The 18,355-nt window shown below is 60.3% G+C and overlaps 2 protein-coding genes across 2 annotated transcripts; one reads left to right on the plus strand and one right to left on the minus strand.

Annotated features, from left to right (window-relative positions):
- The first annotated feature begins 529 nt into the window (after positions 1 to 529).
- On the plus strand, positions 530 to 15,171 carry CNNM4 (cyclin and CBS domain divalent metal cation transport mediator 4). The gene is made up of 7 exons (XM_088068207.1): positions 530 to 2,243; positions 7,149 to 7,292; positions 7,383 to 7,520; positions 8,517 to 8,686; positions 9,638 to 9,737; positions 11,811 to 11,992; positions 13,026 to 15,171. Exons 1-7 carry the CDS (start codon positions 530 to 532, stop codon positions 13,233 to 13,235), a joined length of 2,658 nt encoding a protein of 885 aa, XP_087924333.1. The 3' UTR covers positions 13,236 to 15,171.
- Positions 14,879 to 17,123, minus strand: ANKRD39 (ankyrin repeat domain 39). The gene is made up of 4 exons (XM_005534222.2): positions 16,776 to 17,123; positions 16,510 to 16,613; positions 15,769 to 15,972; positions 14,879 to 15,684 (listed from the first exon to the last, which is right to left on the minus strand). The coding sequence occupies exons 1-4, from the start codon at positions 17,092 to 17,094 to the stop codon at positions 15,547 to 15,549; spliced, it is 765 nt and encodes a 254-aa protein (XP_005534279.2). The 5' UTR covers positions 17,095 to 17,123; the 3' UTR covers positions 14,879 to 15,546.
- Positions 17,124 to 18,355: the final 1,232 nt, after the last annotated feature.

Consider the following 18,355-nt stretch of genomic DNA (forward strand, 5'->3'; position numbering starts at 1 on the left):
ACAGATCCCCCTGCCCAGACCCTGATTCCCGCCGGATCCCGGTGTTCCCACAGATTCCCCCGCCGGGTCCCGTTCCCCGGGGACACCCCCAAAGCCAGGCCGCCACCGGCCCCTTTAAGGGGCGGGGCTTAGGGGGGGCGGGGCCAGGAGTGTGACGCCCCTGGGGGCGCGGAGTGGGCGTGGTCACTCGGGTGACGTCACATGGGGCGTGACCATATATGAGTTCCCCGTGGGGGCGTGGTCACGTAGATTATAATTAGGCACAATCTTATCTGTGATGTCACACGGGGCGTGTCCGTATTCGCCCCCCCTCCCCCCCCCCAGGGTCGCGTGCCCGGCCGTGTGACTCCCTAGGCGTGGGCGTGGTCTGTTTGGTGACGTCACCGCAGGGTTGCTCCCCCTCTCACGATCCCTTCTCCCTGCCGCGGGGCGGAGCTCAGAGGTGTGACGTCACATCAAAGGTCTCACCGAGGGTGTGGGGCCAGACGAGTGACCTGTGTGTGACGTCACCTTTTTGGGGGTTTCTCCGATGGGACGACGCCACGTGGGGGGGGGGAACGCCTCTCTGTATGACGTAACCGCTGAGGGCGCGGCCTTTTCCTTCTGGGGCGTGGCAAGGCCGTCCCACCCTCTGCTGTGTTCTCCATGTGACGTCACCACCAGCGTGACCTCACTCACCCCCCCTTCAGGGCGTGTCCATAGTGACGTCACCACCCCGGAGCCGGGGGGCGTGGCCCGGGGGGGCGTGCCCCTCGTGCGTGACGTCACCGCGTGGGCGCCTCCGCCGTGCGTGACGCTCCCGCCAGTGCCCAACATGGCGGCGGGCGGCGGCGGCGGCGGCAGCGGCGGCTGTGAGGGGACCCCGTTATCCGCGGGCCCGTTCCTGCCGCCGCCGCTGCTGCTGCTGCTGCTGCTGCTGGCGCTGCCCTGCGGCGCCATCCCCGCTTCCGACACCGTAGTGCTGGGGCTGCGGCTGGAGGAGAGCACCAAACCGGCTGAGGAGGCGGCGGCGGCGGCGGGGGCGGCCCGCGGGCCCATCCGCCTGACGGAAGGCAGCGAGGCCTTGCTCCGGCTCTACGGGCTGGGCTTAGGCCCCGGCGCCGCCGAACGAGTGGCTTTCGCCGAGTTACGGCCGGGAGGCAACGCCTCGAGCGGGAACGCCACGTGCCAGGAGCGCTCGCAGGATCTGGTGGTGCGGCCCGGGCCCGCCGAGCCCCGCGACACCTCAGCGCTGCTCCGGGTGAGGGTGCAGCCCCTCCGCAAGGACGAGCGGGCCAAAACCTACGTGTTGTGCTCTCAACGCCGGCCCGGCCAGCCCTGGCTGCCGCACCAAGGGCTGGATGGACATGTGGTGGTTCTGGAGGAGAAGAAATCGCTGCTGCCGCTGTGGTTGCAGGTGATTCTGATCGCGGGGTTGTTGGTGCTGTCGGGGATGTTCAGCGGGCTCAATTTGGGGTTGATGGCGTTGGATCCCATGGAGCTGCGCATCGTGCAGAACTGCGGGACGGACAAGGAGAAGCGCTACGCCCGCAGGATCGAGCCCATCCGGAGGAAAGGGAATTACCTGCTGTGCTCGCTGCTGCTGGGCAATGTGCTGGTCAACACCACCCTCACCATCCTGCTGGACGATCTCATCGGCTCCGGCATCGGCGCCGTGGTGGCTTCCACCATCGGCATCGTCATCTTCGGGGAGATCGTGCCGCAGGCGCTCTGCTCCCGGCACGGGCTGGCCGTGGGCGCCAACACCATCGTGGTCACCAAGTTCTTCATGCTGGTGACGTTCCCGCTGTCCTTCCCCATCAGCAAGCTGCTGGATTGTGTCCTGGGCCAGGAGATCGGCACCGTCTACAACCGGGAGAAGCTGGTGGAGATGCTGAAGGTGACGGAGCCCTACAACGATCTGGTGAGGGAGGAGCTGAACATGATCCAGGGAGCGCTGGAGCTGCGCACCAAGACGGTGGAGGACGTGATGACCCCGCTGCAGAACTGCTTCATGATCAACAGCGACGCCATCCTGGACTTCAACACCATGTCCGAGATCATGGAGAGCGGCTACACCCGCATCCCGGTCTACGAGGACGAGAGGTCCAACATCATGGACATCCTCTACGTCAAGGACCTGGCTTTTGTGGATCCTGATGATTGCACGCCCCTCAAGACCATCACCAAGTTCTACAACCACCCCGTGCACGTGGTCTTCCACGACACCAAGCTGGACGCCATGCTGGAGGAGTTCAAAAAGGGTGAGGAGGTGGCTGGAAGTGAAATTCCGGTGGGTTTTGCATCTCCAGAGATGATTCCAGGGCAATCCCACGATCCCGAGGGAATGAGAGGCAAAAGGGGAGGGCACCGAGCTTTAATCCCGGATTTCCTGGGAGTTTTCCCGTGCTGGGAATGTTTCCTTGCTCCTTGTTTTTCACCCCCGAGGCTGCTGGAAAAATCTCCGGGCTCCCCCTGATTTTGGGTTTGGCTCCTTCCTCCGGGATTTTTCCCTGGAGCTGGGAACTTCCAGGGAAGTTCCAGGAACTTCCAGGGCTGCTGGGCTCCCGACAAGGGAGGATGGAACGGGATGTGGGAAGCCCCGAGGTGGGATTTCCCTTTCCCAGGCTCTTTTCCCAAGAAAAGGGAGGATGGAACGGGATGTGGAAAGCTCCGAGGTGGGATTTGCCCTTCCCAGAGTCTTTTCCCAAGAAAAGGGAGCTTGGAATGGGATGTGGAAAGCTCCAAGGTGGGATTTGCCCTTTCCCAGGGTCTTTTCCCAAGGTTTTTCCTCCCTGGAAATCTCCAGAGCAGCTCCTGGGACATCCCAGGGAACATCCAGGGATTCCCAAACCCTTTCCTGCAGCAGAAACTCGCTGAAGGTTTGGGAGATGCCGATCCCATTCCATCCCAAAAATCTGGAGCTTGGAATGGGATGTGGAAAGCCCTGAGGTGGGATTTGCCCTTCCCAGAGTCTTTTCCCAAGAGAAGGGAGCTTGGAATGGGATGTGGAAAGCTCCAAGGTGGGATTTCCCTTTCCCAGAGTCTTTTCCCAAGAAAAGGGAGGATGGAACGGGAAGTGGAAAGCTCCGAGGTGGGATTTGCCTTTCCCAGAGTCTTTTCCCAAGAAAAGGGAAGATGGAACGGGATGTGGAAAGCCCCGAGGTGGGATTTCCCTTTCCCAGAGTCTTTTCCCAAGGTTTTTCCTCCCTGGAAATCTCCAGAGCAGCTCCTGGAACATCCCAGGGAACATCCAGGGATTCCCAAACCCTTTCCTGCAGCAGAAACTCGCTGAAGGTTTGGGAGGTGCTGATCCCATTCCATCCCAAAAATCTGGAGCTTGGAATGGGATGTGGGAAGCCCCGAGGTGGGATTTTCTTTTCCCAAGAAAAGGGAGCTTGGAACGGGATGTGGAAAGCTCCGAGGTGGGATTTGCCCTTTCCCAGGGTCTTTTCCCAAGGTTTTTCCTCCCTGGAAATCTCCAGAGCAGCTCCTGGGACATCCCAGGGATTCCCAAACCCTTTCCTGCAGCAGAAACTCGCTGAAGGTTTGGGAGATGCCGATCCCATTCCATCCCAAAAATCTGGAGCTTGGAACGGGATGTGGGAAGCTCCAAGATGGGATTTCCCTTTCCCAGAGTCTTTTCCCAAGAAAAGGGAAGATGGAAGGGGATGTGGGAAGCCCCGAGGTGGGATTTCCCTTTCCCAGAGTCTTTTCCCGAGAAAAGGGAGGATGGAACGGGATGTGGAAAGCTCCAAGGTGGGATTTCCCTTTCCCAGGCTCTTTTCCCAAGGTTTTTCCTCCCTGGAAATCTCCAGAGCAGCTCCTGGGACATCCCAGGGATTCCCAAACCCTTTCCTGCAGCAGAAACTCGCTGAAGGTTTGGGAGGTGCCGATCCCATTCCATCCCAAAAATCTGGAGCTTGGAATAGGATGTGGAAAGCTCCGAGGTGGGATTTCCCTTTCCCAGGCTCTTTTCCCGAGAAAAGGGAGCTTGGAACGGGATGTGGAAAGCTCCGAGGTGGGATTTGCCCTTCCCAGAGTCTTTTCCCAAGAAAAGGGAGGATGGAACGGGATGTGGAAAGCCCCGAGGTGGGATTTGCCCTTCCCAGAGTCTTTTCCCAAGAAAAGGGAGGATGGAACGGGATGTGGGAAGCTCCAAGGTGGGATTTGCCCTTCCCAGAGTCTTTTCCCAAGGTTTTTCCTCCCTGGAAATCTCCAGAGCAGCTCCTGGGACATCCCAGGGATTCCCAAACCCTTCCTGCAGCAGAAACTCGCTGAAGGTTTGGGAGATGCCGATCCCATTCCATCCCAAAAATCTGGAGCTTGGATTTATCCCGGCTTTCCCTGCCCGGATCCCGATTAAGGGATTTAACTTCTCTCCTTCCTTCCGGACACAAATCCTTCCCCCGTTGTTTTTCCACTCAGGAATTTGCCGGGCAGGTGATCCCTGAAAATTCCTCCTGGATTCGCGATTTCCTCCTTGCCCCGCTCAGGAGCCGGATCAGGAAATGAATCCAGAGGGAATAATTAGCTGGATGTGTTAATTGCGGGATTTGGGCTCTGGGGGTGTTGCCCTTGGGGTGACAATTCCCAAATCCGACTTTTCCTTTTCGGCTGGAGGCTTGGAGTGGGGAATTTCCCTCTGGGAATGGCCAGGCTGGAGAAGGGAATGAGCTGGGGAAGGACAGGGGACAGGGAACGGCTTCGGTTGGAAAAGTGGAGATTCCAGTGGGAATTTTTGGGATGGAATTCCCAGATTTTTTGGGATGGAATTCCCAGATTTTTTTGGGGGTGGAATTCCCAGATTTTTTGGGATGGAATTCCCAGAGGATCTGTGTGGCTTCAGTTGGAAAAATGGGGATTTCAGTGGGATTTTTTGGGATGGAATTCCCAGATTTTTGGGATGGAATTCCCAGATTTTTGGGATGGAATTCCCAGATTTTTGGGATGGAATTCCCAGATTTTTTTGGGGATGGAATTCCCAGATTTTTGGGATGGAATTCCCAGATTTTTTGGGATGGAATTCCCAGATTTTTTTGGGGGTGGAATTCCCAGATTTTTTGGGTGGAATTCCCAGATTTTTGGGATGGAATTCCCAGATTTTTGGGATGGAATTCCCAGATTTTTGGGGTGGAATTCCCAGATTTTTTGGGATGGAATTCCCAGATGTTTGGGATGGAATTCCCAGAGGATCTGTGGCTGCTCCATCGCCAGGAGGGACAGGACACAGGGAATGGCTTCAGTTGGAAAAATGGAGATTTCAATGGGATTTTTTGGGATGGAATCCCCAGAAAATTTTTTGAGGGTTCCAGAAGGTTCTCCTGCCCTCCAAGAGCCTCCCCTGGGATGTTTTAGGGGTTCCAGAAGGTTCTCCTGCCCTCCAGGAGCCTCCCCTGGGACGTTTTAGGGGTTCCAGAAGGTTCTCCTGCCCTCCAGGAGCCTCCCCTGGGACGTTTTGAGGGTTCCAGAAGGTTCTCCTGCCCTCCAGGAGCCTCCCCTGGGACGTTTTGAGGGTTCCAGAAGGTTCTCCTGCCCTCCAAGAACCTCCCCTGGGATGTTTTGAGGGTTCCAGAAGGTTCTCCTGCCCTCCAAGAGCCTCCCCTGGGATGTTTTGAGGGTTCCAGAAGGTTCTCCTGCCCTCCAGGAGCCTCCCCTGGGACGTTTTGGGGGTTCCAGAAGGTTCTCCTGCCATCCAGAGCCTCCCCTGGGACGTTTTGAGGGTTCCAGAAGGTTCTCCTGCCATCCAGGAGCCTCCCCTGGGACGTTTTGAGGGTTCCAGAAGGTTCTCCTGCCATCCAGGAGCCTCCCCTGGGACGTTTTGAGGGTTCCAGAAGGTTCTCCTGCCCTCCAGGAGCCTCCCCTGGGACGTTTTGAGGGTTCCAGAAGGTTCTCCTGCCCTCCAGGAGCCTCCCCTGGGACGTTTTGGGGGCTCCAGGTGTTCCAGAACGTTCCCTGGGGGATGGGACAGGGATGGGGGAACCCCAATTCCACGGGGACATCCCGGGAATGCCGGGCCCATCCCACACCCCGAGGTGCCTTCAGCCTCCTCTGCCCCAGCCCTGAGGGGGTTAATTAGTGCCATTAACGGGGTTAATTAGTGCCACTAACGGGGTTAATTAGTGCCGTTAACCTGGGGTTAATTAGTGTCATTACCCTGGCAGTGAGCGCCCTGCCCAAGGGATGGGTGGGGTTTTAATGAGTTCATTGCTCCAGGGATGGGATGGGGTGGGGTGGGACAGCCCAGGGCTGGGGACATCCTGGGGACATCCTGGGGACAGCCTGGGGACATCCAGGGGACATTCTGGGGACATCCCAGGGCTGGGGACATCCTGGGGACATCCTGGGGACATCCTGGGGACAGCCTGGGGACATCCTGGGGACACCCCAGGGCTGGGACATCCTGGGGACACCCTGGGGACTTCGTGGGGACATCATGGGGACATCCTGGGGACATCCCATGGTTGGGGACATCCAGGGGCCATTCTGGGGACATCCCAGGGCTGGGACATGCTGGTGACCCCCTGGTGACACCCCTGGTGACCCCCTGGTGACCCCCTGGTGACACTCTGGTGACCCCCTGGTGACCCCCTGGTGACCCCCTGGTGACCCTCTGGTGACACTCTGGTGACCCCCTGGTGACACTCTGGTGACACTCTGGTGACACTCTGGTGACCCCCTGCTGACCCCCTGGTGACCCCCTGGTGACACCCCTGGTGACCCTCTGGTGACCCCCTGGTGACACCCCTGGTGACCCTCTGGTGACACCCTGGTGACACCCCTGGTGACACTCTGGTGACCCCCTGGTGACCCCCTGGTGACCCTCTGGTGACACTCTGGTGACAATCCCATGGCTGGGGACATCCCATGGCTGGTGACCCCCTGGTGACCCCCTGGTGACCCCCTGGTGACCCTCTGGTGACCCCCTGATGACCCCCTGGTGACACCCTGGTGACACTCTGGTGACCCCCTGATGACCCCCTGGTGACCCCCTGGTAACAATCCCATGGCTGGGGACATCCCATGGCTGGTGACCCCCTGGTGACACCCCGGTGACAATCCCGCGGCTGGGACCCCCTGGTGACCCCCCGGTGACCCCCTGGTGACACCCCCGGTGACAATCCTGCGGCGTGCTGGCCGCGTCCCATGCCACCCACCCTCCCCCCCAGGGAAGTCCCACCTGGCCATCGTGCAGAAGGTGAACAACGAGGGCGAGGGCGACCCCTTCTACGAGGTGCTGGGGCTGGTGACCCTGGAGGACGTCATCGAGGAGATCATCAAGTCCGAGATCCTGGACGAATCCGACACCTACAGTAGGTCCCGGTGTTCCCCTCCGTCCCAAAAAACAACACCCCGTTTTTGGGGTGTAGTCCTGCCGGTGGTGACCCCGCGGTTCCTCGCAGTCGACAACCGCAGCAGGAAGAGGGTGTGCAACCAGAAGAACCGGCGCGACTTCTCGGCCTTCAAGGACCCCGACAACGAGCTGAAGGTCAAGGTGTCACCTCAGCTCCTGCTGGCCGCCCACCGCTTCCTGTCCACCGGTCAGTGCGGTCACTCGGACCTCAGAGTGACCTCGGAGGAGCTCAGAGGGTTCTGGTTCCTCCTCCGGGTGATCCAAGTGGGAGTTTTGGTTCTTGTCCCGGTTTTTTTTTTTGTTGGGTTCTCCGTCGCCCAGGATGGGAGGGGACAAGGTTGGGGGTGGGTGACAGGTCCCAAGGGTCTCCGTGGATTATTTGGGACCTCTGGGATGGACATGCTGGAAGGTTGGAGTTCTCCAGGATGGGAATTCTGGTCCCCAGGGATCTCCTAGACCATCCCAAGATGGGAATTCCATCCCCAGGGGTCTCCCAGACCATCCCTAGATGGGAATTCCATCCCCAGGGGTCTCCCAGACCATCCCAGGATGGGAATTCTGGTCCCAAGGATCTCCTAGAGCATCCCAGGATGGGAATTCTGGTCCCAAGGATCTCCTAGAGCATCCCAGGATGGGAATTCTGGTTCCAAAGGTCTCCTAGACCATCCCAGGATGGGAATTCTGGTCCCAAGGATCTCCTAGACCATCCCAGGATAGGAATTCCATCCCCAGGGGTCTCCTAGACCATCCCAGGATAGGAATTCCATCCCCAGGGGTCTCCTAGACCATCCCAGGATGGGAATTCTGGTCCCAAAGGTCTCCTAGACCATCCCAAGATGGAAATTCCATCCTCAAGGATCTCCTAGACCATCCCAGGATGCGAATTCCATCCCCAGGGGTCTCCTGGACCATTCCGGGATGGGAATTCCATCCCCAGGGACCTCCTAGACCATCCCAGGATGGGAATTCTGGTCCCAAGGCTCTCCTAGAACATTCCAAGATGGGAATTCCATCCCGAGGGGTCTCCTAGACCATTCCAGATGGGAATTCAGGTCCCAAGGCTCTCCTAGAACATCCCAGGATGGGAATTCCATCCCGAGGGGTCTCCTAGACCATTCCAGATGGGAATTCACCTTCTCCTGGAGGGCTTAGACCCACCCCTGACCCTTTCCCCCCTCTCCAGAGGTGACGCTCTTCACCCCCAACTTCATCTCGGAGAAGATCCTGCTGCGGCTCCTGAAATACTCCGACGTCATCCAGGAGCTGAAGTTCGACGAGGAGAACAAGAAATCGCCGCGGCACTTCCTGTACTGCAAGAACAAACCGGCCGACTACTTCATCCTCATCCTGCAGGTGCTGCGGCCGGGGATCCCCACGGGATCTGATCCCCGCGGGATCTGGGGCCGGGGATCCCCACGGGATCTGATCCCTGCGGGATCTGGGGCTGGGGATCCCCACGGGATCTGATCCCTGCGGGATCTGGGGCTGGGGATCCCCACGGGATCTGATCCCCGCGGGATCTGGGGCCGGGGATCCCCACGGGATCTGGGGCCGGGGATCCCCACGGGATCTGATCCCTGCGGGATCTGGGGCTGGGGATCCTGCTGGGATCTGATCCCTGCAGGATCTGGGGTTGGGGATCCCCACGGGATCTGATCCCTGCGGGATCTGGGGCTGGGGATCCTGCTGGGATCTGATCCCTGCAGGATCTGGGGCTGGGGATCCCCACGGGATCTGATCCCCGCGGGATCTGGGGCCGGGGATCCCCACGGGATCCGATCCCTGCAGGATCTGGGGTTGGGGATCCCCACGGGATCTGATCCCCGCGGGATCTGGGGTTGGGGATCCTGCTGGGATCGCATCCCCGCGGGATCTGGGGCCGGGGATCCCCACGGGATCTGATCCTCGCGGGATCTGGGGCTGGGGATCCTGCTGGGATCGCATCCCTGAGGGATCTGGGGCTGGGGATCCTGCTGGGATCGCATCCCTGAGGGATCTGGGGCTGGGGATCCCCACGGGATCTGATCCCCGTGGGATCTGGGGCTGGGGATCCTGCTGGGATCGCATCCCTGAGGGATCTGGGGCTGGGGATCCCCATGGGATCTGATCCCCGCGGGATCTGGGGCTGGGGATTCCGATGGGATCTGATCCCCGTGGGATCTGGGGCTGGGGATCCCCACGGGATCTGATCCCCGCGGGATCCGGAGCCGGGGATCCTGCTGGGATCTGATCCCTGCCAGAGCCGGGGATCCCCACGGGATCTGATCCCCGCGGGCTCGGGCTCCATCTCCGTTCTCCCGGCAGGGCAAGGTGGAGGTGGAGGCTGGCAAGGAGTGCATGAAGTTCGAGGCGGGAGCGTTCTCCTACTACGGGGTGATGGCTCTGAGCCCCCCGCCGGGATCCGGTGAGCGCCCCCGGAGCCGCCCCGGGACCCCCGCGGGAGTCACAGCCACCGGGAGAGGGAGGGTGCGGAATCCCATCGGTGATCCGGGGACAGCCGGGGAATCCCAGAGTCCCGAGGGAATCCCAGAATCCCCAGGGAATCCCGTAAACACGGGAGGGTGCGGGGTTCGGAATCCCATCGGTGATCCGGGGACAGCCGGGGAATCCCAGAACCCCAAGGGAATCCCAAAAAGCTGAGGGAATCCCAAAATCCCAAGGGAATCCCCAAACCCCAAGAGAATCCCATAAAACCGAGAGAATCCCAGAAACCCGAGGGAATCCCAAAATCCCGAGAGAATCCCAGAAACCCAAGGTAATCCCAGAATCCCAAGAGAGTCCCATAATCCCAAGAGAATTGAGAGAATCCCAAAATCCCAAGGGAATCCCATAAACCCGAGAGAATCCCAAAAACCCGAGAGAATCCCAGAACCCCAAGGGAATCCCATAAACCCGAGAGAATTGAGAGAATCCCAAAATCCCAAGGGAGTCCCAGAAACCCAAGGAAATCCCATAAACCCGAACGAATTCCATAAACCCGAGGTAATCCCAGAAACCCAAGGGAATCCCAGAGTCCTGAGGGAATCTCAAAATCCCAAGAGAATCCCAGAATCCCGAGAGAATCCCATAAACCCAAGAGAATCCCAAAATCACAAGGGAATCCCATAAAACCAAGAGAATCCCATAAACCCGAGGGAATCCCAAAATCCCAAGGGAATCCCAGAACCCCAAGGGAATCCCAAAATCCCAAGGGAATCCCAAAATCCCAAGGGAATCCCAAGGGAAGCCCAAGGAATCCCATAAACCCGAGAGAATCCCAAAAACCCAAGAGAATCCCAGAACCCCAAGGGAATCCCATAAACCCGAGAGAATTGAGAGAATCCCAAAACCCCAAGGGAGTCCCAGAAACCCGAGGGAATCCCAAAATCCCAAGGGAATCCAAAAATCCTGAGAGAATCCCAAAATCCCAAGGGAATCCCAGAATCCCAAGAGAATCCCAAAATCCCAAGGGAATCCCAAAATCCCAAGAGAATCCCCAACCACCCCCTCCCTCCATCACCCCCCAAGCCTCCACAACTCCGTGGGGGTCGGTCTCTCCCGAGTTTCGGGATGCGGGAATTTGGGAATCCCCACGGAGAACAACCCCAAAAACCTTCCCAAAAGGAGAAACGACCCCAGAAACCTTCCCAAAAGGAGAAACGACCCCAAAAACCTTCCCAAAAAGAGAAACGACCCCAAAAACCTTCCCAAAAAGAGAAACAACCCCAAAAACCTTCCCAAAAGGAGAAATGACCCCAAAAACATTCCCAAAAATGAGAACCAACCCCAAAAACCTTCCCATAAAGGAGAAACGACCCCAAAAACCTTCCCAAAATGAGAAACCGACCCCAAAAACCTTCCCAAAAAGGAGAAACAACCCCAAAAACCTTCCCAAAAATGAGAAACGACCCCAAAAACCTTCCCAAAAAGGAGAAACAACCCCAAAAACCTTCCCAAAAGGAAAAACCTACCCAAAAATGAGAAACGACCCCAAAAACCTTCCCAAAAATGAAAAACGACCCCAAAAACCTTCCCAAAATGAGAAACGACCCCAAAAACCTTCCCAAAAAGGCGAAACGACCCCAAAAACCTTCCCAAAAATGAGAAACAACCCCAAAAACCTTCCCAAAAAGCGAAACCTACCCCAAAAACCTTCCCAAAAATGAGAAACGACCCCAAAAACCTTCCCAAAATGAGAAACGACCCCAAAAACCTTCCCAAAAGGAGAAACCGACCCCAAAAACCTTCCCAAAAGGAGAAACCGACCCCAAAAACCTTCCCAAAAGGAGAAACGGCCCCAAAAACCTTCCCAAAAGGAGAAACGACCCCAAAAACCTTCCCAAAAGGAGAAACGACCCCAAAAACCTTCCCAAAAAGAGAAACCGACCCCAAAAACCTTCCCAAAAATGAGAACCAACCCCAAAAACCTTCCCGAAAGGAAAAACCTTCCCAAAAATGAGAACCAAGCCCAACCATTCCCAAAAAACAACCCCCGCAGAGATCCGTTCCCCGTCCCACGCCAGCGGCCTGAACCGCTCGGCGTCCCTGAGCTACCCCGAGCGCTCGGATTCGGGATCGTCGCCGCTCGGCGGCAGCAACAACGCGCTGAGCGGCGGCGGCGGCGCGCAGTACGTGGCCGATTTCAGCGTCCGCGCCCTCAGCGACCTCCAGTTCGTCAAGGTCAGCGTTCCCCGCGGGAATTGGGATGGGGAAATCCGCCGGGGTGGGGGTTTTTTTTTTTCCCGGTGGGTTGGGGTGTGGCGGGGTGGGTTTGGGGGGAGTTGAGGGGTGTTGGAGAGTCCTGGGATGGGAATTCCAACATTTTGGGGTGTCCTGTCCATCCTGGGATGGGAATTCCGGTGTTTTGGGGTGTCCTGTCCATCCTGGGTCATTTTGGGGTGTCCTGCACCATCCTGGGATGGGAATTCCAACATTTTGGGGTGTGCTGTCCATCCTGGGATGGGAATTCCGGCACTTTGGGGTGTCCTGTCCAACCTGGGATGGGAATTCCAACATTTTGGGGTGTCCTGTCCATCCTGGGATGGGAATTCCAACATTTTGGGGTGTCCTGTCTATCCTGGAATGGGAATTCTGGTGTTTTGGGGTGTCCTGTCCATCCTGGAATGGGAATTCCGGTGTTTTGGGGTGTCCTGTCCATCCTGGAATGGGAATTCCGGTGTTTTGGGGTGTCCTGTCCATCCTGGGATGGGAATTTCGGTGTTTTGGGGTGTCCTGTCCATCCTGGGATGGGAATTCCGGTGTTTTGGGGTGTCCTGTCCATCCTGGGGTGGGAATTCCGGTGTTTTGGGGTGTCCTGTCCAACCTGGGGTGGGAATTCCGGTGTTTTGGGGTGTCCTGTCTATCCTGGGATGGGAATTCCGGTGTTTTGGGGTGTCCTGTCCATCCTGGGATGGGAATTCCGGTGTTTTGGGGTGTCCTGTCCAACCTGGGGTGGGAATTCCGGTGTTTTGGGGTGTCTTGTCTATCCTGGGATGGGAATTCCGGTGTTTTGGGGTGTCCTGTCCATCCTGGGATGGGAATTCCGGTGTTTTGGGGTGTCCTGTCCAACCTGGGCTGGGAATTCCGACCCTTTGGGATCTCCCACCATCCTGGGCTGGGAATTCCGACCCTTTGGGATCTCCCACCATCCTGGGCTGGGACCCCCCGCCCCGTTCGGGCTGTCCCGCCGCATCCCGCGCTGTTCCCGGGGCAGATCACGCGTCAGGAGTACCAGAACGGGCTGCTGGCCTCGCGCATGGACAGCTGTCCCCAGTCCCCCGACAGCGCCGCCCCCAAAGCGGAGCCGGGGATCCCGGAGCGGCCGGAGCCGCCGGCGCCGGCGGACGAAACCACCAGTTTGCTCAACGAGAGGAACTGCCTGAGCCGCCGGAGCAACCACAGCGGCCTGGAGAATTCCATCTGAGCCCGGAGAGCCGCGAGGGAGCGGCCGGAGCCGGGAATCGTTCCCGGCCGCGTCGCCCCCGGCATGGACGGGAGCGGCGCCATCTCCGCCGGCGCGGCGCCGACGGCTCAGGGAGCTTCGGGTGCGGGGCTGCCGCCCTGGGGAGCCCCGGGATGGGGATCCCAACCCTGCTGGGAAATCCGGGATGGAGATCCCAATCCTCCCAGGAAATCTGGGATGGAGATCCCAATCCTGCCGGAGATCCGGGATGGAGATCCCAATCCTGCTGGAGATCCGGGATAGGGATCCAAATCCTGCCGGAGATCTGGGATGGAGATCCCAACCCTGCCGGAGATCTGGGATGAAGATCCCAATCCTGGTGGGAATGGAGATCCCAACCCTGCTGGAGATCCGGGATGGAGATCCCAACCCTGCTGGAGATCCGGGATAGGGATCCAAATCCTGCTGGAGATCCAGGAATGGAGATCCCAACCCTGCCGGAGATCTGGGATGAAGATCCCAATCCTGGTGGGAATGGAGATCCCAACCCTGCTGGAGATCCGGGATAGGGATCCAAATCCTGCCGGAGATCCAGGAATGGAGATCCCAACCCTGCCATGATCCCGGGATGGAGATCCCAATCCTGCTGGGAATCTGGGATGGAGATCCCAATCCTCCCAGGAAATCTGGGATGGAGATCCCAACCCTGCCGGAGATCCAGGATGGGGATCCCAATCCTGCTGGGATCCCTGGGATGGAAATCCCAGCCCCTCAGGGCTCCTACACCATCCTGGCCTGGGAATTCCATCCCTTTGGGATCTCCTACACCACTTCGGGATCCCTGGGATAAATCCCAGCCTCTCTCTGGAGTTTTTGGGATCTCCTGGGATAAATCCCAGCCCCTCTCCGGTGATTTTGGGGTTCCCAGGATAAATCCCAGCCCCTCTCCGGTGATTTTGGGGTTCCCAGGATAAATCCCAGCCCCTCTCCGGTGATTTTGGGGTTCCCAGGATAAATCCCAGCCCCTCTCCGGTGATTTTGGGACCCCCCGGATAAATCCCAGCCCCTCTCCGGTGATTTTGGGATCCTCTGGGATAAATCCCGGCCCCTTCCCCGTGCCCACCCCCCTTTCCCCGCTGGCCCGGGGGCTCCAGGGGACGCGGGGACAGAGTTGGGGACCCCCAGGGGGGGTCCCAGAGTTCAGGGGTCCCCTTGGAGGGGGGTGGGGGGGCAGGGGGGAGGGTCCGGTGCCTTCCCCTCCCCCCCTCCCCTCCCCCCAAATCCCGGGGGCGTCTCAGGGTCGGTTTTGGGGTGACAGCGCTAGTGACCAAAGTTGTACAGGAAGGAGGGGGCTGAGGGTCCCCCCAAAACCCCCCCGGGACCCCCCCCCGGGCTGGGGGGAGGGGGAGAGAGACCCTGACCCCCCCCCAAAAAAAACAAAAATAAGCACAAAAAGTTCCCCCCGGGGTGAACTCCTGTAAGTTATTGGGAGAAGGTTGAATTATTTTTTCTTAATCACATCTCGACGATCAGTTCCTAGGTCCTTCCGCGGGGAGATTTTAGAAATAATAATAATAATTAATAATAATAATAATTAATAATTAATAATAAGCCAGAAAAAAAACAAAAAAAAAAAAACAAAAAAAAAAGAGAAACAAACAAAAAAAAGCAACAAAAAAACAACTTTTTTTATTAAATCTTCCTCTATGCAAATCCCTTCCTTTTCCTTCCCCCCCCACCACGGGAATTCCTATTTATTGTTCAGGTTTGATTTGTATTTTTTTGGGGGGAGCTCGGGCCGAGGGGGGAGGGGCGGGGGGGGCCGGGCCTCCCCCTCCCGGTTCTGCCCTTCCCCCTCCCCCCCTCGGTTGTGAAACCGACCGTGGAATTTTTATTTCATGGGGTTTTTTCAGGGGGCTTTTTTGCCAGATGGGTTAATAAAAATTCTATATCTGTGCTGGGTGTCGGTGCTGCGCGGGGGGCGGGGCTCCGGTTACCGGGGGAGGGGCTCCGGTTACCGGGGGAGGGCTCCGGTTACCGGGGGAGGGTTCCGGTTACCGGGGGAGGGGCTCCGGTTACCGGGGGAGGGCTCCGGTTACCGGTGGAGGGGCTCCGGTTACCGGCTCATTTAAAAGACGCGGCGCCTTTAAATCCTCGCTCCGCCCTCCGTGGTTTATACCGCGAGGCTCCGCCCCCCGCGGGCGGTGATTGGCTGCCTTCCCTGAGGCGGCGCAGCGCGCGATTGGCTGCGGTGGAGAGGGGGGCGGGCCGAAGAGGAGAGGCGGGACGCGATTGGCTCGGAGCACGGCGGAGTAGGCGTGGCCCCGTCCCCTCAGGCGTCCAGCAGGTCCCTGACGGCCGGGTGCGCCCCGTCCCGCGGGCTCCGGCCCCGCGCATCGCGGAGCGCAGCGAGCGCCGGCCGCTGCCGCAGGAGGAGCGCGCAGAGCTCGCGGTGCCCCTGCTCCGCCGCCTGGCGACAGCGATGTCACCCCCGGGGCACACGGGGACACCCCCCCGAGCCCCCCCCACCCCCCCCGGTGCCCCGCGCTCCCACCTTGTGCAGGCCGGTTCTGCCGTCGTCGTCGGCGGCCGCGGGGGCGGCGCCGTGGGCCCGCAGCAGCTCGGTGGCGGCGCGGTGGCCGCAGTAGCGGCGGCGGTGCAGCGGGGTGGCCCCGCCGGGGGTGCGGGCGTCGCACGGAGCCCCCCGCTCCAGCAGCAGCCGGCACACCGCCAGGTGCCCGTTCCGGCTGGCGTAGTGCTGCGGGCCGGGACCCCCGTGCCAGGCTGCGACCCCCGGGACGCCCGTGCCAGGCTGGGACACCCGGGCCAGGCTGGGACCCCCGGGACCTCCGGGACCCCCGGGCCAGGCTGGGACACCCGGGCCAGGCTGGGACCCCCGGGCCACCCTGGGACACCCGGGACCCCCGTGCCAGGCTGGGACCCCCGGGCCAGGCTGGGACACCCGGGCCAGGCTGGGATCCCCGGGACTCCCGGGCCAGGGCCGTGTGCCCGCCAGGTCAGGACCCCAAAGACCCCCAACACCCAGGACCCCAAACACCCCCGTTTCAGGGCCGTGTACCCCGCTAGGGTGGGACCCCAACGACCCCCGGGCCCCCCCTGCCAGGCCAGGCCCGCAAAGACCCCCGGTACCCCCGGTACCCCCGTACCAGGGCCGTGTACCCCGCCAGGTCAGGACCCCAAAGACCCCCGGTAACCCCGGTACCCCCGTACCAGGGCCGTGTACCCCGCCAGGTCAGGACCCCAAAGACCCCCGGTAACCCCGGTACCCCCGTACCAGGGCCGTGTACCCCGCCAGGTCGGGCTCCGCGGGGTCCCCGCGCCGCTCCAGCAGCTGCAGCACCCGCGCCTCGTCCCCGTCCCGCGCCGCCGCCCAGATCCCTGCCAACAGCGGGGCCGGCTCAGACCGGGACGGAGCCCCGGAACCCCCGGGCCCTGCTCGGACCCCTCCGGTACCGGGCACCCCAGCCCAGAGCCCCTCTGAGCTCCGCCGGTACCGGTAACCCGGCAGTGCTGCCCCCCAACCCCCGGAGCCCCCCGGACCCCGCTCGAAGTCCATCTCGGGCAGGCTCTGGTGCACGCTGGGCACGGCCACCCGCCCCGGGCAGCACCGAGCGGGCGGCGAGCGGCGACCACCGGCCATGGCAGCGGGGGAACGGGGCGAACAGGGCCGAGGGGCGGCGGAAAGGACCGAAGGGGGACGGAAAAGGCCCGAGGGGGGACGGAAAGGCCCGAGGGGGGACGGAAAGAGCCGAGGAGAGCCGAAAAGGGCTGAAGTGGTCGGAAAGGGCCGAGTGAGAACGGAAAGAGCCGATGATGATGCAATGGGCCGGAAAATACCGAAGGGAGCCGAAGGACCCATCGATCCGGCGCATGCGCACTCTCAACATCACCCCCAGCGCCAGGGGGCGCCCTCGGCCGCTCAGAGCCCCCTTTGGGGTCCCCTCCCCCCCCCGCCCCCCCACTTTTGGGGTCCCCTCCCCCCCCCCCCGACAGTTTTGGGGTCCCAGGGCAATGGGGGGGGGGTCCCAGGGCATTGGGGGGGTGTCCCAGGGCAGCGGGGGGTCCTCGATATCGGGGTGCCCCTGGGCTCCCCCTCCCCGTGATGGGATTCCCAGCGCTTCCCCCCACCCCGACCCCATTCCCACACCCCCATTTCCCATTCCCAGCCCCCCCGACCCCATTTCCCATTCCCACCCCCCCGACCCCATTTCCCATTCCCAGCTCCCCGCGATCCTATTTCCCCCGCCCCTCTCCCCATTCCCAGCCCCCCCGACCCCATTTCCCACACCCCCGATCCCATTCCCAGCCCCCCCGATCCCATTTCCCATTCCCAGCCCCCCCGATCCCATTTCCCATTTCCCACACCCCCGATCCCATTTCCCACACCCCCATTTCCCATTCCCAGCCCCCCCGATCCCATTCCCAGCCCCCCCGATCCCATTTCCCATTCCCAGCCCCTCCGATCCCATTCCCAGCCCCCCCGATCCCATTTCCCATTCCCAGCCCCCCGACCCCATTCCCAGCCCCCCCGATCCCATTCCCAGCCCCCCCGACCCCATTTCCTGCCCTTTTCCCAGCAGAGCCTCCCCGGGGACCCCCCTTCGCTGCCCCCCGGCATCCGGGGAGGGCCCGGGGGGAGCCGGCAGCGCCTGGGAACGGCTCCGCTTTGCCCATTTTTAGCCCCGCCGGAGCTTTTTCCATGAGCTCAGCACCGGGGGGAGCCCAAAAAACCCCCCCAGAGCCCCCCCAGAACCTCCGCGGAGAGAGAGAGAAAAAGGGAAAAAAAAAATAAATCCGAGATTTGTCGGGTTTTGGTTTTTTTGGGTTTTTTTTTTTTTTTTTTGGAAGTCGTTTTATTATTAATATAAAAATACTCACGTATTTACAGCAAATAAATATATTTCGGTAACAAATAAATTACACTGGGGGGGGTTATACAAAAGGGGAGGGGGCGTGCAGGGGGGGACAGGCGGGGAGGGAGGGGACAGAGGGGACACGGAGGGGGAGGGGGTTTGGAGATAGAAAAGTTGTCAGGAAGAAAAAACCCGAAATCAGCCCAAAAAAACGTCCCGAGGGCACCGGCCCGGGGTGTCCCCAAGTCTGTCCCTCCATGGGGACAC

The sequence above is a fragment of the Pseudopodoces humilis genome, chromosome 30 (genome assembly GCF_049639895.1).
Source record: "Pseudopodoces humilis isolate 2021_Gansu_Grassland_sample_001 chromosome 30, ASM4963989v1, whole genome shotgun sequence".
Lineage (NCBI taxonomy): Eukaryota > Metazoa > Chordata > Aves > Passeriformes > Paridae > Pseudopodoces > Pseudopodoces humilis.